This window comes from Rattus rattus, chromosome 15 (genome assembly GCF_011064425.1).
Source record: "Rattus rattus isolate New Zealand chromosome 15, Rrattus_CSIRO_v1, whole genome shotgun sequence".
NCBI classification, from domain to species: Eukaryota; Metazoa; Chordata; class Mammalia; order Rodentia; family Muridae; genus Rattus; species Rattus rattus.
In genome coordinates, this window is record NC_046168.1 from 36,796,847 (window position 1) to 36,821,037 (window position 24,191).

The following is a 24,191-nucleotide window of genomic DNA, read 5'->3' on the forward strand; positions in this document are numbered from 1 at the left end:
TTAAAGGCGGGCAATGACAAATTTTTTGACCAAATTTAAATGAAAAATAAGTAAAAGCTTAAAAATTGGTTAGAAAATGACTCTGTGATTCTGTCTTGCCAGTGTAATCAGAGTGGAAGTGGTATGTATCAATTCTGTGTCAAGGCAGAAACACATGTACCCTCTCCCTGCCCTCTCCTCCTCCACATCCAACGGCATGATGGATACAAAGTAGTCTAAGCCCCTATACACAATGCACTGTGCCATTAGTGGTACAGTGGTAACCATACTTGCCTTATTTCACACAGTGTTTCTCAACTCTAATGTACATATAGATCAAATATATTTAAATTGCAGATTCAGGAAAGTAGTTGTATAGTATTTGAGATAATGTATTTGATGCCATTAATCTATACATAATTCATAAAGCCACAAGAATTGATAAACCCAAAATATCAGAAGGCTCTGGGGGAAAAAAAGTATTTATACCCAGTTATTAAATGAGCTAGTCCATATTTACATTATGCCCTAATGACCTTGGGAAATTATCTCTTATAATAAGTAGTTTTATCCTCAAAAACTACTTATTTTGGACTCAAAATAAAATTTCATCCTTCTTAAATCTTTACCTTCATCAGATTTTACATCTGCCTGAATAGAGTCTTCTGCACTGGCCTCAGATGAGGGCTGTTCAAAACTCTTTCTAAGTTGCTGTAAGAAGACCTCCATGGACAAAGTAAAATGCAACTCTTTATTGTTTAACCAGTGTACCACAAAAGGTCCACACTGCTCTTCATTTTCACTTAAACTCAAAGACGTAATAGATGGAAGAAGAGGGATGTCTATAAAGAAAAACAAATGACAAAATTAAAATTGCGAACCACTATAACACAGAATACACAATTTCTATTTTCATTATTGACATTATACTTTTGTTTGTATAAAATTTATCTAGTTTTAAATTTAACTTAAAAGTTATTTTACAACTAGAAACTAGAAACAACCTAGATGTCTATCAACTGATAAATATAAAATGAAAATGTGGTACATTTATACAATGGAATATTATTCAGCTATTTAATAAAATAAATTTGCAGGTAAATGGATGAAGCTGAAAAAATATGCTGAGTGAGGTAATTCAGATCCCAAAGGGTAAACACTGCATGTTTCTCTCTAACATGTAGATGTTAGCTTTCAAATTTATGATGTGTGTTATAATTCAAATAACCACAGACATTAGAAACTAGCAAGGAACAAAGGGAAAGGAAAAGATCTCTCAAGGAAGAGGAAGCAGAATACAGTGTTAAGGAGAGATAAGGGAGAAAAGAGAATATGGGAATTAAATGTCAAGGGATGAAAAGACAGGGTAAAAGGAGAAATATGAAGAGGGACAAATAACGCTAAAGTGCATTTGAAAAACCATACGGATCTAAGTGGAGTCACCATGTAATGGGAGAAACAATGCTCCAACTAGACATCTTATACAGCCAAGAAAAACCTCCAGTGCTAGGAATGAGCTACATCTTATTGTTGGCCAAAGGGGTATCAGAATCACGGGCAACTGTCAAGGCTATTGGTTGCTTTCCACAACCTTTCTTGTATCATCAAATAGAGAAACTGAGCTGGTGTCCAACGAGAAGCTTTACGCCTATTGACTAGAGGTCATGGTGCTAGAAGGTACTCTGCATACTACCAATCTCACCCAGCTATGAACCCTGTGACCTACAACAGCAACCTGCCAAAGATATACTGCTTAATAGTGGCACAAGTGTTATGGGAATAACCAATCATTTTCTGATTCGATTTAAGCCCCATCGCATGAAATGGAACCCAATCTGACATTATTAAAGTGGTCAAGAACCTGAACTAGACAGATCATGGGCCTAAAAGAAAACCTACTACCATTATACAGCTAAAGGGACAGAGCAATAAAATGACTCCTAATAACATTGCTCTATCCATCGATCAGTCCCTGCTTCAATTGCTGATTAAAAATGCTTCTTCTTGTAGTAGATGGTACTTAGCAAAGAGATCTACCAATTAGACAAATGTGCAGAGAATGAGAGGCTTGGTAGCAGTCAGCCTTAAAATGAGTGTCTTCATCAAATCCTTCTATTGAAGGTTGAGGGCTCTAAGCATGAGAGGAGGCAGAAAGATTTTAAGAGCCAAAGATAATGGATAACACCAAAGAAACAGTATCTTCGAGACACACAGGATTGCTGCTCATATGAAACCAGAGACTGTGGCAGCATACACAAGATCTGCAACATTCAAGGCAGATGGGGTCCCAGTACTGAAAGGGGGGAAAATGGTCACGAAGTCCCAGCTCTAACAGTTACTTGAGATCTACCTCGGCCCACGAAGGGGAAATCAAGTTTTCTACAAGAAAATGTCACTGGATATACCAAGTACCAGAACAGGTCTGATACCCAGAAGTAACTGGCCAACACTAAACAGACTCCATGATCAGCTTTGTGTTTTGGTACTTTTGCCTTATTGTTTTTTTTTTTTTTTTCTATTTTGGAGGGGAGCTGGGGTGAATATAACACAAAAAAAGGGAGGCTCTTAGGGAGTTTGTGGGGAGGGAAAAAACAGGATCAAAATATATTCTATGAAAGAAAATTTAAATAAAAAGGAATAAAAATGTTTCTTAGCATTATTTTTATGTAAGTACTCAATGATATATACTGAAGTGCAAATCCATTCAGTTGCTACAAAGATAGTCCCTAATAGAGTTAAAGAAAATTCAAGTCTATCATGTTAATGAAAGCTGAATCATGTTGTTATCAATAGAAGGCTACATCGGTCTTAAAGAATACAAACAATATTCTCCAAATTAAGTTTTTTCCACGATAAAAGATTTTTAAAAGAAATCAATAGAATCATCTGTTTGGTTTATCTATAGTTAAGACAGAAGTAGAAATAATACTCGAATAAATGGTAAAGGAAAGAACCTTTCCCTTGATTCTCCTATCAGAAGCAAGCTCTAGTGCATCCAACCCAAGAGTTTCTGTTTATATACAGTAACAAGTATTTTGATTATTTATTTACCTAATCTACATCTGATTACAGACTTCAAGAGAGCAGGATGACAGTTATTAAAGTGTCGCTTTCTCTCCAATTCCTAACACTACCCCTAATTTCTACACTGGTATACAGTAAGCAACTAACTAAAAGCCCCAAACAGCTGAACTGCCAATTTCATTGTTCTTGGGTAGAGCTGGGGACTGAAATGGCACTTCTCCAAGAAGTTATGGAAAAGGCTTTCTCTTTTTTGGCTTGCACCAATTCAAATAAGATTAGAATGCCATTAACTGACAATAGGCGTTAAAACTGTTAAGTACATAAGAGAAGAAATACTGATTGCTTTTAGCAAGATATTCTAACTAAAGAAAACTCAGCTTTTTGTTCCACTCAAAGAACACAAAGGTTATTTTTGTAACAAACTTTCATGGTGAGGATATAAGAACTAGAAATGAGATTCCAACAATATTGTGTTTTGACATGCTGTAAGATTTTTGTCTTAATCACTGTTATACTGCTATTAAGAGACATCATGACAAAGCAACTTTTATAGAAGAAGCATTCAATTGGGGCTTGCTTACAGTTTCTGAGTTTAGTGCATTATTATTATGGTGGGGGAGCGTGGTGGCATGCAGGTGCTGGAGAAGTAGCTCAGAGTTCTACAATCTGTTCTGTTGGCAGAGTGCTACCCTAGCATTTCAAACCTCAAAGCCCATGCCCAGGGGAGCACTTCCTTCAACAGGGACATTCCTAACCCTTTTAATTCTTTCAAATAGTGCCACTCCCTGATGACTTGGCATTTAAATATGAGTATGGAAGCCATTCTTATTCAGACCACCACAGTTTTCCTAGGTGACCTATAATTTAAAGAAAGTTTTAGTTCTCCTTATTGGAACTTGTCAAGGAGATGCCACACTCAAATTCGGGTTCTTCTTTCAATAATTGCTTAGGCTTTTTCATTAAAGTGAGAGTTCAGGCTTGCTTTATTCTTTTAATATTGTTGCTTTTTACATTAATTTCATTTTTTTCTGAGGTGCTGCAAATCAAAGCAAGGGCCTCATTCATGCTAAAAAATCACTTTACCACTGAGCTACACTGTAGCCTAATACTGTCCTTTACTCAACAGGGGTCTTCGAAATTACACCATTGACTTTGTAGGTAACTGGTTTATAAGCACTGTCAGTTTTATGTATTTGATAAAGGTGATCTTTCCCAAATCTAAGTAACATTTTAATAAAGATGATTCAATATTCTGACATATTTTTCTTGGCTCATGGATACTTTTACAACTAAGATTACAGTCAACAAAATAAATCAAGAGTATCTCTACACTTTGACTTAGCAGAGCTCATTCTGGTAGACAGAATTCTATTCAAGTAGTTAACTGATAATTCCATTGCTATATTTCCTTGAAAATGCAATACTGCAATTTCAGCTCTATGAAACGGGTTATGCTTAATTGATGTTCAAGAATATTCTATAATATCGAGGCTAGCCTTGGCTATATAATGAGGCTCTGTCTAAAAAGAGGAGGTGGGGGGGTAGTAAAGAAAAAAAGATAGTGAAAGGTAGAAGTTTTAAGGTTGCCCTCCCTAGACCAAAGTTTAGAGCAGAAGAAAGAAACTGGTCGGGCCCTAAAACTGCAATTACACCAGCCGGTTCAGCAACTCTCTCCCAGGAACTAGCTGACCATAAAGTTAGATTAAAATCTTAAAGAACAATCTTGAGAAACAGGAAGCTTCTCCTTGTTATTTTCACTGGTATTCTCGACATTTTCCAATGACGCCATCCCTACCCCCTTAGGTTGTGGTTTCTTCCTTTAAATACCCCTTCTCCCAGTTACTCGGGGTCGAACTCCTCTACCCCAGCGTGGGATATGAGTCTCAACACCAGTGCACTGGTTCCTATCAATAAACCTCGTGTAATTACAGCAAGGATGGTCTCTCGTGAGTTCTTAGGGGGTCGAGTCATCCCAAGGCTTGAGTGAGGGTCTCCCCGCTCCGGGGGTCTTTCAATAGGAAAAGAGAAGGAGGCACTATATTCTACAAGATATATAAAAATAAAGTCTTTTGTTCTAGAGAAAGGGACTAAAGTGTAAAAGTCAAAAGAGTCATTAATTTTCCTCCTTCTGTAAAGGTGGTATTAATTATGTGCAACTACTACCTTTTTTTTTTAAAAAAGAAACATTTTGAGATAGTACTTTAAGTGCATCATCTGTGACCCCTGATTTTTTTATACTCACAGAAAATATCTACTAAAATGATAAGTACTTAATTCTCTAAATTCACAGGTATCCAGATGGTGTGATAGTTAATTACCTGTGGCTGGGTTGATGCTGGCTGCAATATGAAAGTGACAAAGTGCATTGGCATGCAGTGGCGTGTTCCTGTGGACACGGTGAGGATCCTGCTGATGAGGCAGATAGCCAGTATGTGCTACAAGAGCAAGTGATCTACTCCGACCTCTACGGAAAGGTCTCAGATTTACCTGTATAAATAAATACAAAATGAAATGACTGCTACATCACAATTGTCAGAATGAATAAAAAATGCTATTTTATGTAATTATATATGTAAAAAATATTTCTCCATTTTTTGTATATCAAATTTAAATTTTGAAGAGTAAGTATCTGGACTACTATTTTCACATTTGCTTTTCAACATCTAAAATCAATTTCCAGAACTTAGAAGTAAAACATATAAACAATCAAAAACCTGAAAAACCAGTAAGATGGGAATAGTGATGGACACTTGAATCTTAGCACCTGGGAGAAAGGTAGGAAGAGCTCTGATTGAGTTCTAAGCTAACCTGAACTATACAATGAGACAGCCAATACTAAATAATGAAGCCTTTTCTCCAAAAGTAAAACAAAGTACCAACCAAGATCTGTATACTTGTTGTTTTTGCCCACAACTTGCTCCCTGTAACTATGATATTACCATGATATACAAGTTATTCAATTGTTTGAAAAGCATCATTTTTCACAGAGATAATTTTATCTGACCTCATGTGGTATCCAATTTAAACATTTGCTATTTTGATATTTCATAGCATGAAATAATTCATATAGAACCTAAGGTTATTACAGAGCAGAACATAGATTCCTAGTCTAACACTTTTTGTTATGTGATTATTATAAAAAGCCATTGAATATGCCACACAGCTTAATTATATTCTGAGCCATCAGCTCTGTGCCTTGCAGTCCAGCCTGGTCTATATGAGTTCCAGGACAGCTAGAGCTACATAGTGAGATAGTGAGACCCTGTACAAACACCACAAGAGAAAAGAAAAAAAAAAACAAAAAAAACCTTGTTCTGTACAGGTTTAGAGACAAATCATTTTCAAGTCACTTCATGTTTTAATATTAAAAAAAAGAATAAGAAACAAGGTGTGGTGGTGCATGCCTTTAATCCCAGCACTCCAGAGGCAGAGGCAGAAGCAGGAGGATCTCCAAGTTTAAGGTAGCCTCGTCTACAAAGAGAATTCCAGGATAGCCTAGGCAACACAGAAAAACGCTGTCTACAAAACAAAACGTAAAACAGAAAGAAAAAGAATGGAAATACTGAGACAGTGTTTCTATTCTATTTTCAATCAGAAGTGGGTTTTCACACTTGTAATCCCAGAACACAAGAGACAGAGACAGGATTATTGGCATGAGACTGAGAGCAGCCTGGAGCTACAATGTAAGACTTTATTTCAAAGGAGCAAAATTTGTCCTATATTCAATTAGCCCAAACATCAAAAATTGAGTTTTACAATCAATGTTTATAAAATAAAGACATGTCCTGGTGGATCTAAAGATAACAAACAGTACAGCAAAATATAGGAAACAAATCTATCTTATGTTTTAAGAGAAGATATATTTTTATAATTACATCTTTGAATCCTCAGATTTTACATTTGCCAATTTACAATTGTTACCATCATTTTGTAACTGGTTAAGCTAAGATTAATCTCATAATTAAAGATAGGTTCTAAGTTACAAAAATATTACTTAAATGTATTTTCTTTACTTAGATAAAAGGAACATTTCTAAAATTGTTTTCCAAAGATATGCTACTTCTTATAATATTATTGTGTAACCAAAAAGAAAAAAAAATACAAAGGTTTTAAAATTTATAGGTAACACATAATAAAAACACTTACTTCTAGAGCACTTTGAACTCGGTCTTTACTGGAAGCATTTCTCTTTAAGTTATTTGTTAAACTAATTGGTTCACACCAGTGGTTGCAGTCACTTCCATACAGCAAACAATCATTTGGTAAAAATGTTTCTACCCAAAGACGACATACATTATCTTTACAGCAAGTCAATAGTACATTACATACAGAAGCCCTGTGGAATGAAAATATTTTAGAGACAATACTAGTTATATAACATATCATAAACATTCTGCAGTGTTTCTATACATATTTAAACTTATAACTAATATAAAAAAAGAGAGCCAAAGAGATGTTCAGCAGACAGATGGCCACTCCTCTTGAGGACCAAGGTTCAATTCCTAGTCCTTTTAGCTCCAATTGAGGGAACTCAACACCCTCTTATGGTTTCCAAGGGCACTGTAGAGACGTTTAAGAAAATAAAACAACCATACACATAAAAGCTTAAAAAAAAAATGAGAAGAGCACATGTATTTATTGATGTCACAACAGAAAATGTTTATCAACCTATTTTTCTGTCTAGAAGAAAATGGTTTTTATTACAATAATCTTAAGATTTTTATTACATCTAAAGAGCAATGACTTGGATCAAGCCATAATTACTCAATTGACATGCACAAAACAAAGTTCCTAAGAAAACTTCCCTATTCATTAAGTGAATGATCATTATTTTTAACTATTTCTTAATGTTCAAGTTCTACTTTCTACAAAGTCATTAAGAAACTGACATAAGCATATAGTATACTGAGCGTCTCCTGCCTACCTAGGCCCAAAGTGGTGATATGCAAGAGAATTCATGATAGACCTGAACAAATCACATCCATCCTTAGCAATTCTGGACTTTCAGTTATTTCCTTTTATGACATCCTCAAAAGAGCAAGTATATACAGCTAGTACCAACAAAGAAATCCTCTATCAGATAATTTAGCTAATGTAAGGAAGAAAGGAAAGGAGGCAGGAAGGAGGAGGGATGGGCTTCCAGTTGCCAGCTGCGCCCAGAGCTGACCCTATGCCACAACTCTCTGAATCCAGATCCTGCCAGGAGAGAGCTGGTCTACCAGGAGGGCTGAAACACCTGAGAGTACAGATGAGACCACTGCTTCTGTTCAGAGGGACCCCCTGGACCATCAAAACACAGGAAAGGAAGAGCAATCTGAGACAGGATCCTTCTAATTTGTGTCTGCACCTGGAGCTGACCCAGTGCCATTGTGCATTCCTGTACCCAAATCCCTCCAGGACAGAGCTGGCCCCCAAAAATGCTGACACACAGGCTTACAGGAGGGTCAAGCCACTGTCAGACACAGCAAGACCAGCTAACACCAGAGGTAAGCAGATCGCCATCACAAGTGCTTGAACATAAGTAACAGAAACCAAGGCCACTTAGAATCATCAGAGCCCAGTTCTCCCACGACAGCAAGTCCTAGACAACCCAACACACAGGAAGAGCAAGATTCCGATTTAAAATCACATCTCATGATGATGATAGAAAACTTTAGAAGGACATAAATAACTTCCTTACAAAAATACAGGACAACACAGGAAAACAAGTAGAAGCCCCTACACAAAAAACAAAAAATCCTTTAAAGAATTCAGGAAAACACAATGAAACAGGTGAAGGAATTGAACAAAACCACCCAGGATCTAAAAATGGAAATAGAAACAATGAAGAAATCACAAATGAGACAAACCTGGAGATAGAAAACCTAGGAAAGAGATCAGGAGTCAGACACAAGCATCACCAATAGAATACAAGAGATTGAAGAAAAGAATCTCAGGGCAGAAAATACCATAGAAAACACTGACACAACTGTCACAGATAATGTAAAACACCAAAAGCTCCTAGCCCAAAACATACAGGAAATCCAGGACACAATGAGAAAATCAAATCTAAGGATAATAGGTATAGAAGAGAGTGAAGACTCCCAACTTAAATTGCTAGTAATTATCTTCAACAAAATTATAGAAGAAAATTTCTCTAGCCTAAAGAAAGAAATGCCCATAAACATATAAGCCTACAAAACTCAAAATAGATTAGACCAGAAAAGAAATTCCTACCATCACATAATAGTCAAATCACCAAATGTACAAAACAAAGAAAATACTAAAAGCAGTAAGGAAAAAAGGTCAAGTAACATATAAAGGCAGACCTCCCAAAATCACACCAGGCTTCTCAAAAGAGACTAGGAAAGCCAGAAGATCCTGGGCAGGTGTCATACAGACCCTAAGAGAAAACAAATGTCCGCCCAGGCTACTATATCCAGCAAAACTCTCAATTAACATAGATGGAGAAACCAAGATATTCCATGATAAAACCAAATGTACACAATATCTTTCCACAAATCTAGTCCTACAAAGGATAATAGAAAATTTCAACACAAGGAAGGAAACTACACCCTAGAAAAAGCAAGAAGTAATCTTTTTTCAACTAACCTGAAAGAAGATAGCCACACAAACATAATACCACCTCAACAACAAAAATAATAGGAAACAACACTCATTGGTCCCTAATATTTCTCAACATCAATGGACCCAATTCCCCAGTAAGAAGACATAGACTAACAAACTGGATACCTAAACAGGACCCAGCATTTTATTGTATACAGGAAACACACCTCAGTGACAAAGACAAACACATCTTCAAATTAAAAGGAAGGGAAGAAATTTTCCAAGAAAATGGTCCCAAGAAACAAACTGGAATAGCCATTCTAATATCGAATAAAACAGACTTTTAAACAAAAGTTATCAAAATAGATATGGAGGACACTACATACTCGACAAAGAAAAGAATCCACCAAGATGAACTCTCAATTCTGAATATCTATGCCTCAAATGCAAGGAATCCTATTCATAAAAGAAACCTTACTAAAGTTCAAAGCACACATTGTACCTCATACATATTGGGAGACTTCAACCACCCACACTCATCAATGGACACATCATGGAAACAGAAACTAAACACAGACACAGAGAAACTAACAGAAGTTATGAATCAAATGAGTTTAACAGATATCCACAGAGTACTTCATCCTAAAACAAAAGAATATACATTCTCTGCACCTCGTGGTACCTTCTCCAAAATTGACCATATAATCGGTCACAAAACAGGCCTCAACAGATAAAAAAAGACTGAAATAATCCCGTGCATCCTATCAGATCACCATGGACTAAAGCTGATCTTCAATAACAACAAAAACAACAGAAAGTCAATATAAACATGGAAGTTGAACAATGCTCTACTCAATGATAACTTGGTCAAAAAAGAAATAAAAATTAAAGACTTTTTAGATTTTAATGAAAATGAAGGCACAACATACCCAAACTTATGGGACACAATGAAAGCAGTGCTAAGAGAAAAATTCAGTGCTAAGAGAGTGCCTCCAAATAGAAACTAGAGAGAACATATACTAGCAGCTTAACAACACCCTAAAAGCTCTAGAACAAAAAAGAAGCAAATACTTGCAAGAAGAGTAGATGGTAGGAAATAATCAAACTCAGGGCTGAAATCAACCAAGTAGAAACAAAAAGAACTATACAAAGAATCAACAAAACCAGGAGCTGGTTCTTTGAGAAAAATCAACTAATAGATAAACCCTTAGCCAGACTAACCAGAGGGCACAGAGAGAGTATCCAAATTAACAAAATCAGAAATGAAAATGGAGACACAACGGAATCTGAGGAAATACAAAACATCATCGGATCCTACTACAGAAGTCTATACTCAACAAAACTAGCATATCTGGGAGAAATGGATGATTTTCTAACAGATATCAGGTACCAAAGTTAAATCAGGATCAGATAAACCATCTAAACAGTTCCATAACCCACTGAGAAAAAGAAGCAGTCACTAAAAGCCCGCCCCCCACCCCAAAAGAAGCCAAGAACCAGATGGGTTTAGTGTCAAATTAAATTAGAACTTCATAGAAGACCTAAGATCAATACTGTCCAAACTATTCCACAAGATAGAAACAGAGAGAACACTACCCAACTCGTTCTATGAAGCCACAATTACGCTTATATATAAACCACACAAAGAAAGAGAACTTCAGACTAATTTCTCTTATGAATATCAATATAAAAATACTCAATAAAATTCTCACAAACCGAATCTAAGAACACATCAAAACGATCATCCATCATGATCAAGGAGGCTTCATCCCAGGGATGCAGGGAAGTTTCAATATACAGAAATGATCAGTGTAATCCACTATATAAACAAACTCAAAGAAAAAAGACTACATGATCATCTCATTAGACATGGAGAAAGCATTTGACAAAATTCAACATCCCTTTATGATAAAAGTCTTGGAAAGATCAGGAATTCAAGGCCCATACCTAAACATAGTAAAAGCAATACACAGCAAACAAGTAGCCAACATCAAACTAAATGGAGAGAAACTTGAAGCAATCCCACTGAAATTAGAGACTAGACAAGGCTGCACTCTCTCTCTCTACCTATTCAATATAGTACTCGAAGTCCTAGCCAAAGCAATCAAACAAAAAAAAAGAGGTTAAGAAATAGAAATTGGAAAGGAAAAACTCAAAATATCACTATTTGTAGATGATATGATAGTATACTTACATGACCTCAAAAGTTCCAGTAGAGAACTCTTAAACCTGCTTAACAACTTCAACAAAGTGGTGGATATAAAATTAACTCAAACAAATCAGTCAAGCTGTATTACAGACAACAGTTATAAAAACAGAGACAGGCAGGTAAATCAATGGAATAGAAATGAAGACCCAGAAATGAAGCCACACACTTATGGTCTCTTGAACTTTGCCAAAGGAGCTAAAACCATCCAATGGAAAAAAGACAGCATTTTCAACAAATGGTGCTAGTTCAACTGGCAGTCAGTATGTAGAAGGATGCAAATGGATCCATTCTTATCCCTTTGTACAAAGTTCAAGTCTAAGTGGATCAAGGACCTCCACATAAAATCAGAAACACTGAAACTAGTAGAAGAGAAAGTGGGGAAGAGCCTCGAACACATGGGCACAGGGTAAAGTTCCTAAACAGAACATCAATGGCTTATTCTCTAAGATCAAGAATTGACAAATGGGACTTCATAAAATTGCAAAGCTTCTGTAAGACAAAGAACACTGTCATTAGGACAAAACAGCAAGAAATAGGGAAAATTTCTTTACAATTCCTACATCCAATAAATGGCTAGTATCCAATATATACAAAGAATCAAGAGGTTAAACTCTAGAGAATCAAACAACCCTATTAAAAAATGGGGTACAGAGCTAAACAAAGAATTCTCAATTGAGTAATACTAAATGGCGAAGAAGCACCTAAAAACATGTTCAACATCCTTAGTCATCAGGGAAATGCAAATCAAAACAACTCTGAGATTCCATCTCATGCCAGTCAGAATGGCTAAGATCAAAAACTCAGATGACAACAGATGCTGGTGAGGATGTGGAGAAAGAGGAACACTCTTTCATTGTTGATGGGATTGCAAGCTGGTACAACCACTCTGGAAATCAGTCTGGAGGTTTCTCAGAAAATTGAACATAGCACTACCTAAAAATCCAGTTATACCATTCCTGGTCATATACCCAAAAGATGCTCCAAAATATAACAAGGACACATGCTCCACTATGTTCATAGCAGCCTTATTTATAATAACCAGAAGCTAGAAAGAACCCAGATGTCCTTCAACAGAGGAAAGGATACAAAAAATGTGGTATACTTACACAATGGAGTACTATTCAGCTATTAAAAACAATGACTTCATGAAATTCTTAGGCAAATGGATGAAACTAGAAAATATTCTCCTGAGTAAGGTAACCCAATCACAAAAGAACCCACATATAGTATGCACTCATTGATAAGTGGCTATTAGCACAAATGCTGGACATACCCAAGATACAATTCACAGACCACATGAAGCTCAAGAAGAAGGATAACCAAAGTATGAATGCTTCAGTCATTCTTAGAATGGGGAACAAAATACTCACAGGAGGAAATATAGAGACAAAGTATGAAGCAGAGACTGAAGGAAGGCCAGCCAGAACCTACACAATCTGGGGATCCAGTCCATATATACACAGCCACCAAATCCAGACAATATTGCTGATGCCATGAAGTGCATACTGACAGGAGCCTGATATACCCTGTCTCCTGAGAGGCTCTGCCAGAGCCTGACAAATACAGAGATGGATACTCACAGGCAACCACTGAACTGGGAATGGCGTCCCCCATGGAAGTTAGAGATAGGTTTGCAACCCCATTAAGAAGAACAACAGTATCAACCAACCAGAGCTCCCAGAGCTCCAGGGACTAAACCACCATCCCACGATTACATAGGGATGGACTTATGTCTCCAACCGCATATGTAGCAGAGGATGGCCTTGTTGAGCATCAGTGGGGGAAGAGGCCCTGTCGATGCCCCAGTGTAGGGGAATGTCAGGCCAGGGAGGTGCTGGGGAGTTGGTGTGTGGGTGGTGGGGGAGCACCCTCATAGAAGCAGGGGGAGAGAGCAGGTTTCTGGAGGCCAGTAAATGGCATAACATTTAAAATGTAAATAAAAAAAATCCAATGGAAAAAAAAAGAAAAAAAGGAGGAGGCATGGATAGAAGAAGGGAGGGAGGCGAAGAGGGAGGATAGTAAAGCCAAAACAGAAAGGAGAGAAGCTAAGAGGAATGAAAAAGGTTGGACCCCCAGTGCAGGGGAATGTGTGTGTGTGTGTGTGTGTGTGTGTGTGTGTGTGTGTGTGTGTGTGTGTGTGTGTGTGTGTGAATACCCCCGTGTGTGTGTGTGTGTGTGTGTGTGGTGTGTGTGTGGGTGTTGTTAAGAGAATATTTATCTTAGAATGAACATACTATAGGAATTTTCTAAGGTTTTTTTTTTTTCTATTAGTGATAGCTAAGGTCAGTAAGATTTTATTTTCCTTGCAGATTTCCCAGCATTTTGTCAATAAAACCTGCATGGTTATAATAAGTGCTTTGTACAATCAAATAACTCAGCATTCATATGCTTTATGTATAACATTGCATGTGGGAAAATCATTGCTAACCCCACTTTGCATTGTTCTTAAATTCATTCTTTGTTTATAACAAGACTTTCCCAGGTCTCGAGGTAGGAAACTAAAGATCTTCAGACTTTACATAAAGAAAAAAAATTATTCTACAGCAATTGCCTTATCATTCATCTCTATGTGATTTAAAACAAACCAGCAGGGCAAAAGAAAAATGAAGCAAGGGTGGATGGTGAGGGGAACACCCTTATAGAAGAAGCAGAGGGGGAAGGATTGGGGGCTTATGGACAGGAAACCAGGAAAGGAAATAACATTTGAAATTTAAATAAATATCCAATAAAAAAAAGCAAAAAAATCAATATTTTTCCTTGATTGTTCTGTCAACTTCAACTTGCCCAGTGCATTCTTTCCCTACTCCCATCTAGTTCTCTCACCCACCTTTCTGTCTATTCCTTTGCATTCCTCCTCTCTAGTTCTCCATGCTTCCCTTTCTCTGATCTCTGACAGCATCCTCTACGGTCAGCCTCTCTGGGCCATGTTTTATTTTCATCTCCCCTCCATCTGCCCCTCACTTCTTCTAAAATGCATTCCTCTGATTTCTTTCTCAACCTCTTGTTTCTCACTCCTCATCACTGTAACACTCATCCATCCCTCGCATTTATCCCTTGCCTATACTTATTTCTTCCCTCTAATATACTCACATATACACAGGCTGTAGCAATAAAATCAAAAGCAAGCAATTTAACAAGGAAATAAATTAAAAGACGATACTAAAAGTTCATATTGTCAATGAATATCTAGCAGAGTAGAAACACTTACAAAGGAAGAGGAGCAGGCAGTAACTAAAGGGTGGACTAGATGACAATCAGATGAAGCAAAAGAATTTAAGAGAAACAAAACAAGTCAAGAGAGATGCCAACTCAAAAGCAACAGAGTGCAATGATCTTAATACGTGTATACAGCTTCAAGTGACTCCTCAGGATATCTATAGTCAATATTAAAAAAAAATAGCAGGTAATATACAAAGGGTATAGAGGAACTGCATTTCTTTGTCAGTTGTCTTCCTTGCTCCATTCTTAGTTAAAATGTCCTCTAAGTACTTAATACTAATAGATTGGAGCTCCCCTTCTTCATTTCTTTTACAATGTTTATTATTCCCTCAACGGTCTATCACAGTGGTTCTCAACCTTCCTAATGCTGCAACCCTTTAATACAGTTCCTCATATTGTGGTGACTCCTAACCATAAAAATTATTGTCACTGCTACTTTGTAACTACAATTTTGCAACTGTTATGAGTCATAATATAAATATCTGTGTTTTCCAATGGTCTTAGGCAACCCCTGTAGAAGGGTCATTTGTTCCCCGTCCCACAGAAGAGTCATAACTAACCCACAGGCTGAGAATGACAAGTCTATCATATTAATACAGCGTCCATACAGAATACAAAAACAACAAACAATAGATTTAACCTCACAGAAAGCAACCCTGTGATAGGTTACATGTCTGCAGCATTTGTTCTATACTGATGAGACAAGTTAAGATGGTTTAGCAACTTGTTATCTCCAGCCAACTTTTGGAGGTCCCTACAGAATATCACCAAACCTTCCAACCTGATCTGTATTCAGCACTTTCTAAATAGTAAAGAATATGCTTACTACACAAATATTTCTACTGTTCTTTCTCAATTAAACAGACTCTGTGCATTCAAGGATTTTTAATTGGATATTTTCTTTATTTATATTTCAAATGTTATCTGTTATGCCCTTTCCCGGTTTCCTTTCCAAAACCCCCTATCCTATTTCCCCTCCCCCTCCTTCTATGAGGGTGCTCCCCCTCTCACCTCCCTGCCCTGGCATTCTTCTACACTCTCTGTATTCAAGTTTTGTTTTGTTTTGTTTTTTTTTTTAAAGATAAAGTTTCATGTATCTCAGACTGACCACAAATGTACTCCACAGCAAGAATGACTTTGAGCCTGTGGTCTTCCTCTACTTCTTAAGAGTATATATATATATCCTAAGTATATGATCTTCAAAGCATAATTAAAAATGGAGAGGAAGGGGGAGAGAGAGGGGGGAGGGGGAGGGGGCGGAGACAGACTATAACTTAATAAAATAGCCCAAAGGTAGGAGAATAACTATTGCTTCATTTTTATTTGCAGGAACCCCTAAATGTCCCAGTTTTAGGCATCTGCCATCTGCTTCAGTTCACTGTGATCAGCTCCATCAAAACTTAAGCTAAGTCAGTTCACAAAATTTCAGTAATTCATAAGCTTGTTTAGTATTTTGATGGCTATAGCACCAATAAATGAGTATATTCATTTATTATATATCAGAAGAAATTAGTTTTTATAAAGTAGTACTCTTCAGATAGGTTTTAAAGACAAATTTCTGATTATCAAGTGGAGTCATTTACAACTTTTAAAATAAAAATTAATACACACAGTGAGATCACTTTATTCAAAACACATTTTAAATTATGTAAGAGAACTAGAATGTAAGTGAATCTGAGATATGGTCCCTTCCACTGGCAATACTGATTACTCAGATCACTCTGTTAGCTTGAAGACTCTTCCACAAAATGAGAACAGAACCAGTACTTTTCCTAATTTCTCTTCTACACTAAACTTGGACTGTAGAGCTAGGATAAGGACAATAACTACTATAATAGGTATATATCCTGTTGGTCCAAGGGAGCAAAATAAAGTCGCCAAATGATCTCCATACATCACCACTGTTCTACTTGAACATCTCAAATGCTGAAACTCAACAGAACCAAAACTGTGAGATATACAACCAAATCTGCACTGCCATGTAGTACAAGACAGACCTGTAGATACACTTATTAAATCTGTATAACTTATCGAAAGAACACATAAAAATTCTATGTTATAGAAGTTTTTCAAGGACTACACAAATAAAAAAAAAATACTGACAGACATATTTTTGAGTTCATACGAGTTAAACTGAGCTTCTGTGAGTTAAACTAATACTCAATTCAAGGCAAGATAATTTAAAGAATTAACTCTATTTTCCTCAAAGATGTCCTTTCAATAAAGGGTATTTTGTTTACTGGTTTGTTTGTTTTTTAAAAAGGATACCATTTGCAAGTACAAATGAGGATGGAAACTGTCAAAAACAAAGTCTATACAAACAGTGATCCAAATAAGATATACAATGGAACATGAAACAAAGAAAAGAAAAGATGTACAACTGCATGGCAAAGACATATGATATGGAAATAAGTTATCTTGGTCTCAAATTCACTTTGAAGCTTTTATGCTAAGCATTAATCAAACGAGACCAGTATCCAGACATGTGCAACCTGGAACAATAAACTGTTATTCTAATCTTCAAAGGTTCAAAGTAAGAAAACCAGTTAAAGTTGGTGATAATTTTCTAACATACAGTGAAAACACTGACCTCGGCATATATTTGCTTGTTTTACGCCAGGAAAATCCATTTACAGCTCGTGGATGGGCCAGATACACAAAAGAAAAGTCAATTTCTCCTTGGGATTGTTTTTCTGAATTTTTATCTGGAGAGGTAACAGCTGGTCGCCAGTTTTCTACATTATACCATACCTTTAGAAGACAGTCATCCTGAGGAGAAGAACCAAAAAAGCATCCAGTGACCACAAACATTATTCAGGAGAAAATGAAATTAAGGATTTTTTTTCTCTCTTAAGCTAAAAATTCAAGTAAGAATGAGATACTAGCTATATTGATGGCACACCCCTCTGATCCTGGAAGAGGCAGAAAGAGAGTGAGCTACATAGTAACTTCAGTCCTGCAAGGTAACATAGTAATACCATGTCTTTAAGACAAAACCAAACAAACAAAATAAAACCAAAACAAGCAAGCATAGAGAAAGCAATACTACCACAAAATTATAGATAACTGAGAACTCTGAACAAATTCTGATAACTGAGATGGATGGCAAGACAGTTCATGAATTATCATTTTTTAAGAAAATATTGAAAATGAAAATAATTTAATATTGCAAAACTATTTTATTTAGGGCTTTCTTCAAAAACCTGACAGAACCCACATGGTAAGAGAACCAACTCTGGCAAACTGTCCTCTGCAAGCATGCATACATACAGACAAGATAGACACAACCACACACAACCAAAAACAGACACACAGACACACAAAATGTTAATAATCAAGTACTGTATGTATGCCGATCCTCATCTGAACCTAACTTGGGAAATAAAGGGGGAAAATACAAAGAAATTGGTATTAGGCTCCATTTTTGAACATCAATCAGAATAACCACCTCCACGTCACTCGTTAAAAAAAAAAAAAAAACAAGTACAATTTCAAGGCATGGTGGTGCATTCCTTTAATCTCAATACTAGGTGCAGGCAGAGGTATCTCTTTAAGTTTAAGGATATCCTGGTCTATACAGTATGTTGTAAGTGAGACCTTGTCTAAAAAAAACCAAAACCAAAACAAAAACAAAAACAAAAAAAAAAAAAAAAAAAAAAAAAAAAAAAAAAAAAAAAAAATTAGTAAATAACTAAAAGGAGACTGGGTCTTTAGAATATCTCAGACTGTTTTCAGAAAAAAAGGGAAAAACCCAAACCAGGCGGGGGAAAAAAAAAAAAAAAACCCCTTTCAAAAAAAAAAAAAAAAAAAAAAAAAAACAAAAAAAAAAAAAACAGAAGGCTTTGTGCCATGAGAAAAATAATTGAAACTAGTGGTTTAGGATCTACTTTGTAAAGCAGTAATTGAAAATAAAATAATTTCAAGAAAATATGAAATGAAACAATAGTATCAAAAGTATGTGCAACTCATTGATAAGTGGCTATTAGCCCAAATGCTTGAATTACCCTAGATGCACAGAACACATGAAACTCAAGAAGGATGACCAAAATGTGAATGCTTCACAAGTTTAAGGATATCCTGGTCTATACAGTATGTTGTATACAGTATGAAAGAACCCAGATGCCCTTCAACAGAGGAATGGATACAGAAAATGTGGTACATCTACACAATGGAATATTACTCAGCTATCAAAAATGAAATTCGCAGGCAAATGGTTGGAACTGGAAAATATCATCCTGAGTGAGGTAACCCAATCACAGAAAAACATACATGGTATGTACTCATTGATAAGTGGATATTAGCCCAAATGCTTGAATTACCCTAGATGCCTAGAACACATGAAACTCAAGACAGATGATCAAAATGTGAATGCTTCACTCCTTCTTTAAAAGGGGAACAAGAATACCCTTGGCAGGGAATAGAGAGGCAAAGTTTAGAACAGAGGCAGAAGGAACACCCATTCAGACCTGCCCCACATGTGGCCCATACATATACAGCCACCCAATTAGATAAGATGGATGAAGCAAAGAAGTGCAGGCCGACAGGAACCCGATGTAGATCTCTCCTGAGAGACACACCCAGAATACAGCAAATACATAGGCGAATGTCAGCAGCAAACCACTGAACTGAGAACAGAACCCCCAATTGAAGGAATCAGAGAAAGGACTGGAAGAGCTTGAAGGGGCCCAAGACCCCATATGAACAATAATGCCAACCAACCAGAGCTTCCAGGGACTAAGCCACTACCCAAAGACTATACATGGACTGACCCTGGGCTCCAACCTCATAGGTAGCAATGAATAGCCTAGTAAGAGCACCAGTGGAAGGGGAAGCCCTTGGTCCTGCTAAGACTGAACCTCCAGTGAACGTGATTGTTAGCGGAAGGGCGGTAAATGGGGGGAGGATGGGGAGGGGAACACCCATATAGAAGGGGAGAGGGAGGGGTTAGGGGGATGTTGGCCCGGAAACCGGGAAAGGGAATAACATTCGAAATGTAAATAAGAAATACTCAAGTTAATAAAGAAAAAAAAAAAAAAAAACCAAGTATGTGCAAAACAAAACAAACAAACAAAACTGCTCCCCAATTTCCCTCTAATGAGCCTTTTATTTTATTTTTTTTTTTTTTTTTATTAACTTGAGTATTTCTTATATACATTTTCTGAAAGTGTTCCATTCTTTCCAACCGGGTCCGCAAACATCCCCTCCCCCTCCCCTCCCAGGGTCCTCCCAACCCTCCCCCATTGCTGCCCTCTCCCAACAGTCTAGTTCACTAGGGTTCAGTCTTAGCAGACCCAGGGGCTTCCTTCCACTGGTGCTCTTAAGATATTCTTATAACCTTTTCAGAGTCCAAGTCAGACATATATTTGAGCCTTTATAAAGTCTTAATTTAATAAACTAATTTTTTGCTCAATTTTTTTTGACCCTACACACACAAGGCACTTAGCCTGTCATTTCGTATCTACTGCTTTAAATTAACCCTATGATTAAGGTCCTCTGAGGTGGGGTATTGTTATCCCCATCAACTGACTAGTCTGAGACAAAACTGGTAAATGTGTATTTATTTTTAGATCTGTCTCTAAATCTAGGTTTTTCCATCTATGCTTTTTTTACATTATAGTTAGACATTTTTATCTACTTTTTATAGAAATTAAGAGTTTTAAGATAAGTAAATAAAGGAATAAGTAAGTTAATGTTCATAGGTTCAAAAATAAATTATAGCAGGCTGGAGATAACTCAACAGTTAGAGTGCATGCTCAAAAAGCAAGAGGACCTGAGTTTGACTCTACAGGACCCATACAAAAAAGTCAGGTGCTACCATGCTTGGCTGTAACCCTGGTATTGAGAAGGCAGAGGACTCCAGAGGCTTTCTGGACAGCCAATCTAACCCATACTGACATCCACGCTCATTAAAAAGCTGTCTCAAAAAAAAAAAAAGGCTGAGATTGATCTTAATTTCTGGTCTTTATTCTGTGTATACAACCCTGCACATGCAGTACACATGTATACACACACACACACACACACACACACACACACACACACACACACACACGAGACACAGAATTTGACATTATTTTCAAAATTTACCTTTCCAGCAGTGGCAAAAAATTCTCCATCTGGTGAAAATTTCATGAGGTGGACCTGGGAAGCAGTTCTGTAAATTAAAAGGTAAGAGTTAATCACCAAGGAAACTCGGTTCAAAATAACCAGCACTTTACAAACTGAACTCCAGCAATTTCTCATGATTACAGAATTTTGGTTAACAGTTTCACACTCACTTTTCCCCCTTATGAGACGGGGGCTAGTCTGCAGCTCAGGTTGGTTAAACAGCAGGTTAAGTAGGCCTCTTGTTTCTACTACACAGCTGAACTACAGAGTACCACTAGTACTCTAAAGGTTCATACAAGGTTTTCATTGTTCCTGCTGAGAAATTTTGTTTTGTTTTCCTTTTTTTGGTGTTGGAGATAAACTCAAGAGCCTGTAAATGCTAAGTACATGCTTTACTAGAGAGTTTCCTCCTGACCCTTAACTTTTAGAATTTGGAATATTCCAAAAAAGTAGTTACTAAGAGAAACTTTAAATATAGATTTTTGAAGTCATGCAAATGCAGGAAATTCTAGCATTCAAATAGTAGAATTAAGAATACTGCAAGTCTGAAACCCATTTGGCCTACACTGTGACTACTACTTCAAGCAAGCCAGGGCTGTAAAGGTGAGGCCCCTTCTCCAAAACCAGTTTTAAACATTTTCCTAAGAATCACGAGTAATAATTGTTTTAAAAAAAAAAAAAAGAAAGAAAGAAAGAAGGAAAGAAAGAAAGAACCTTGACAAGTCTAACACCCATGTAATAGCACATTCCCTCTAAATATGAGAGAATGGTTTCGGTTTTCAATCAAGACACCTAATTTCCAGATCCATGTATCTCTAATACTCCAATATACATTTTTTAGACAACAATGATTTTAAGGGAATTTTGCCTTTATCTGGGCTAATATTTCTTAGATGAAAGACTTCATGTGTGATAACAGGAATCTAAATAATCATGAATTCAGCTACTCAGCCTCACCTACCTACTTGGTACATAGTTGCCTTTTCTCCTCCAAGTAATTTAGGTTCACTATTCCATATAGCCTTCCATTTTTAAAACTCATATACACTGGAACACCTAGCACTATCATTGCTTTCCTTTCTTCATTCAAATTCATGCTTAGCTGTATCTGTGCCAAAATGATTAGCAATGCATGTCAAAACAGGCCTTTTCCTTCTTTCGGGTACAGTGATGGGATCACACCTGGAGCTTAATGTATGTGATAGCCAAGCATTAGACCACTGAACTCTATCTATTCCCCAGACCAGCAAAAGGAATTCTGTCATGATTCTTTTCCAATATAAGTAATCTCCCCTACCACTTACATATAATATAGATTTAAAAAAACTAATGAATGAAAAGAAAGTGATATTATCTATAGTCTCATTAATACTACAGCATTCTTCCTCAGATAAACACCAGTCAACATATCAGCACATAAGAGTTTCACTTTTTTTTTCCCAATCCCCTGTCATCTACTTTGAACAGAAGAGAAGCAGAATGGGTTGGATAGGAGGCCATATTTATAGTTTATACTGTAACAGTATCGACTTACTTTAAAATGTAAACACTTCTGCAACTAGGTGCAAAGAAGTGTTTTTGTATTAAGTATACAGACTACATCATTACTTCATTGGCTTATGGTTTTCCATGGCACCCCATAATGATTTGAAATACTTACTGGTTCACTACTATATTCTCATTTTTGCTGCAACAACAGAATGATGCAATGAACATATAAATGAACGTATACTCTCAGGGAGAGAGAGGGAGAGGTATGTAAGCAAGCAAACATTCATGCTCTCACCAGGAGTTGACCCAGGGTATTGCTCTTCTAGTTTGTTTTCTAACATTATATTAAACATCCTGGCAAAAGGCAACTTAAGGAATGGGTTCATTTCATCTTACAGCTTACTGTCTGTCATGAAGGGAAGTCAGAGCAGAAATTCAAGGCAGGAACTTGGAGGTAGGAACTAAGCAGAAGCCACAAAGGAATACCACTTACTAGCTTGCTCCTCTGGCTTTCTTCGTTTGCTTTCTTATATACTTTAAAGGCTACCTGCCCAGAGACAGCACCGCCTGCAGTGGACAGGGTCCTCCCACATCAATTATCAATTAAGGAAATACCCCACAGCCTTGCCTAAAGGGGATTCTGATGGAAGCATTTATTCAATTGAAATTCCCTTTACTGGGATGACTAACTTGTGGCAAGTTGACAAAAACCCAGCCAACACAACTATTCTATTTGATCTCTTATCACCTTATTGTTTTTAGGTAGAACTGAACTTCGAGTTTGTCTTTCAGCTAGACTGGCTGACCAGTCAACAAGTCCTTGGGTCCACCTCCTTCTATACCCCATCTCCACCCCAATTACGTAAGTGTGCTATTATGTCTGTCTTTTATATGTATGTAGGGACTCCAAATTCAGTTCCTCATACATGCATAACAAATATTTACCCAATTTAGCCATCTCCTCAGCTTGCTCACTCATTTTTACTCATCTGATTAATCTTTGGGATATTCCTAAACTAAATTATAAAACTGTGCCATAAGCAGTTATGCATGCCTGTAATCCCAGCACGATTAGCTTATAGGCGATTAGCTCCTCCTGGGAACCTAAAAGTCTCTTCCCATCTTCCTAGCTCACTGCTGTTAACTAGTGATCTATTCTTTCTAACTAATCTTACTTTTAAAAGAAGGTGTTTAACTCCAGAACTGAATCTATTTCTCAAGTTTTTATTTATTAGAGAAATGTTTTACTTGGATAGACAAACCTATTAATTTTACCTCTCTTTCACTTTATAGCTTTGGTATCATATTTAGAAAATCTATTTCCCTACTTTCTGGACAACTTGGAAGACTCAGTCCTCTCCTTCTACCACATGGGTTCGAGGACTGAGCTTCAGTTGTCAGTCTTTGTAGCAAGTATCTATGGAGAAGCCATTTCACTGACAACCTATGTATTTACTGTAGCCTTTGGCCCTAATGTCTGTTCACAGTGAATAGACTAAACAACCCATATATACAACCAACTTATAAAATTAAAAAAAAAAAAAAAAGAGGACAGGTTTAACAGTTAAACTTTCGGGGTTGGGGATTTAGCTCAGTGGTAGAGCGCTTGCCCTGG

General features: G+C 36.8%; 1 protein-coding gene across 5 annotated transcripts in view; it reads right to left on the bottom strand.

Annotated features, from left to right (window-relative positions):
* The window catches only part of Dmxl1 (Dmx like 1), a 153,008-nt gene that overhangs the window by 111,688 nt on the left and 17,129 nt on the right, over positions 1-24,191 (bottom strand). For all 5 annotated transcript variants that reach the window (XM_032885664.1, XM_032885663.1, XM_032885662.1 and 2 more), the window contains 5 exons: positions 21,065-21,131; positions 17,568-17,746; positions 7,150-7,339; positions 5,322-5,490; positions 609-821 (listed from right to left, as the gene is read on the bottom strand). In XM_032885664.1, the coding sequence (XP_032741555.1) occupies positions 609-821; positions 5,322-5,490; positions 7,150-7,339; positions 17,568-17,746; positions 21,065-21,131 (818 nt within the window). The remainder of the gene's footprint in view (positions 1-608; positions 822-5,321; positions 5,491-7,149; positions 7,340-17,567; positions 17,747-21,064; positions 21,132-24,191) is intronic.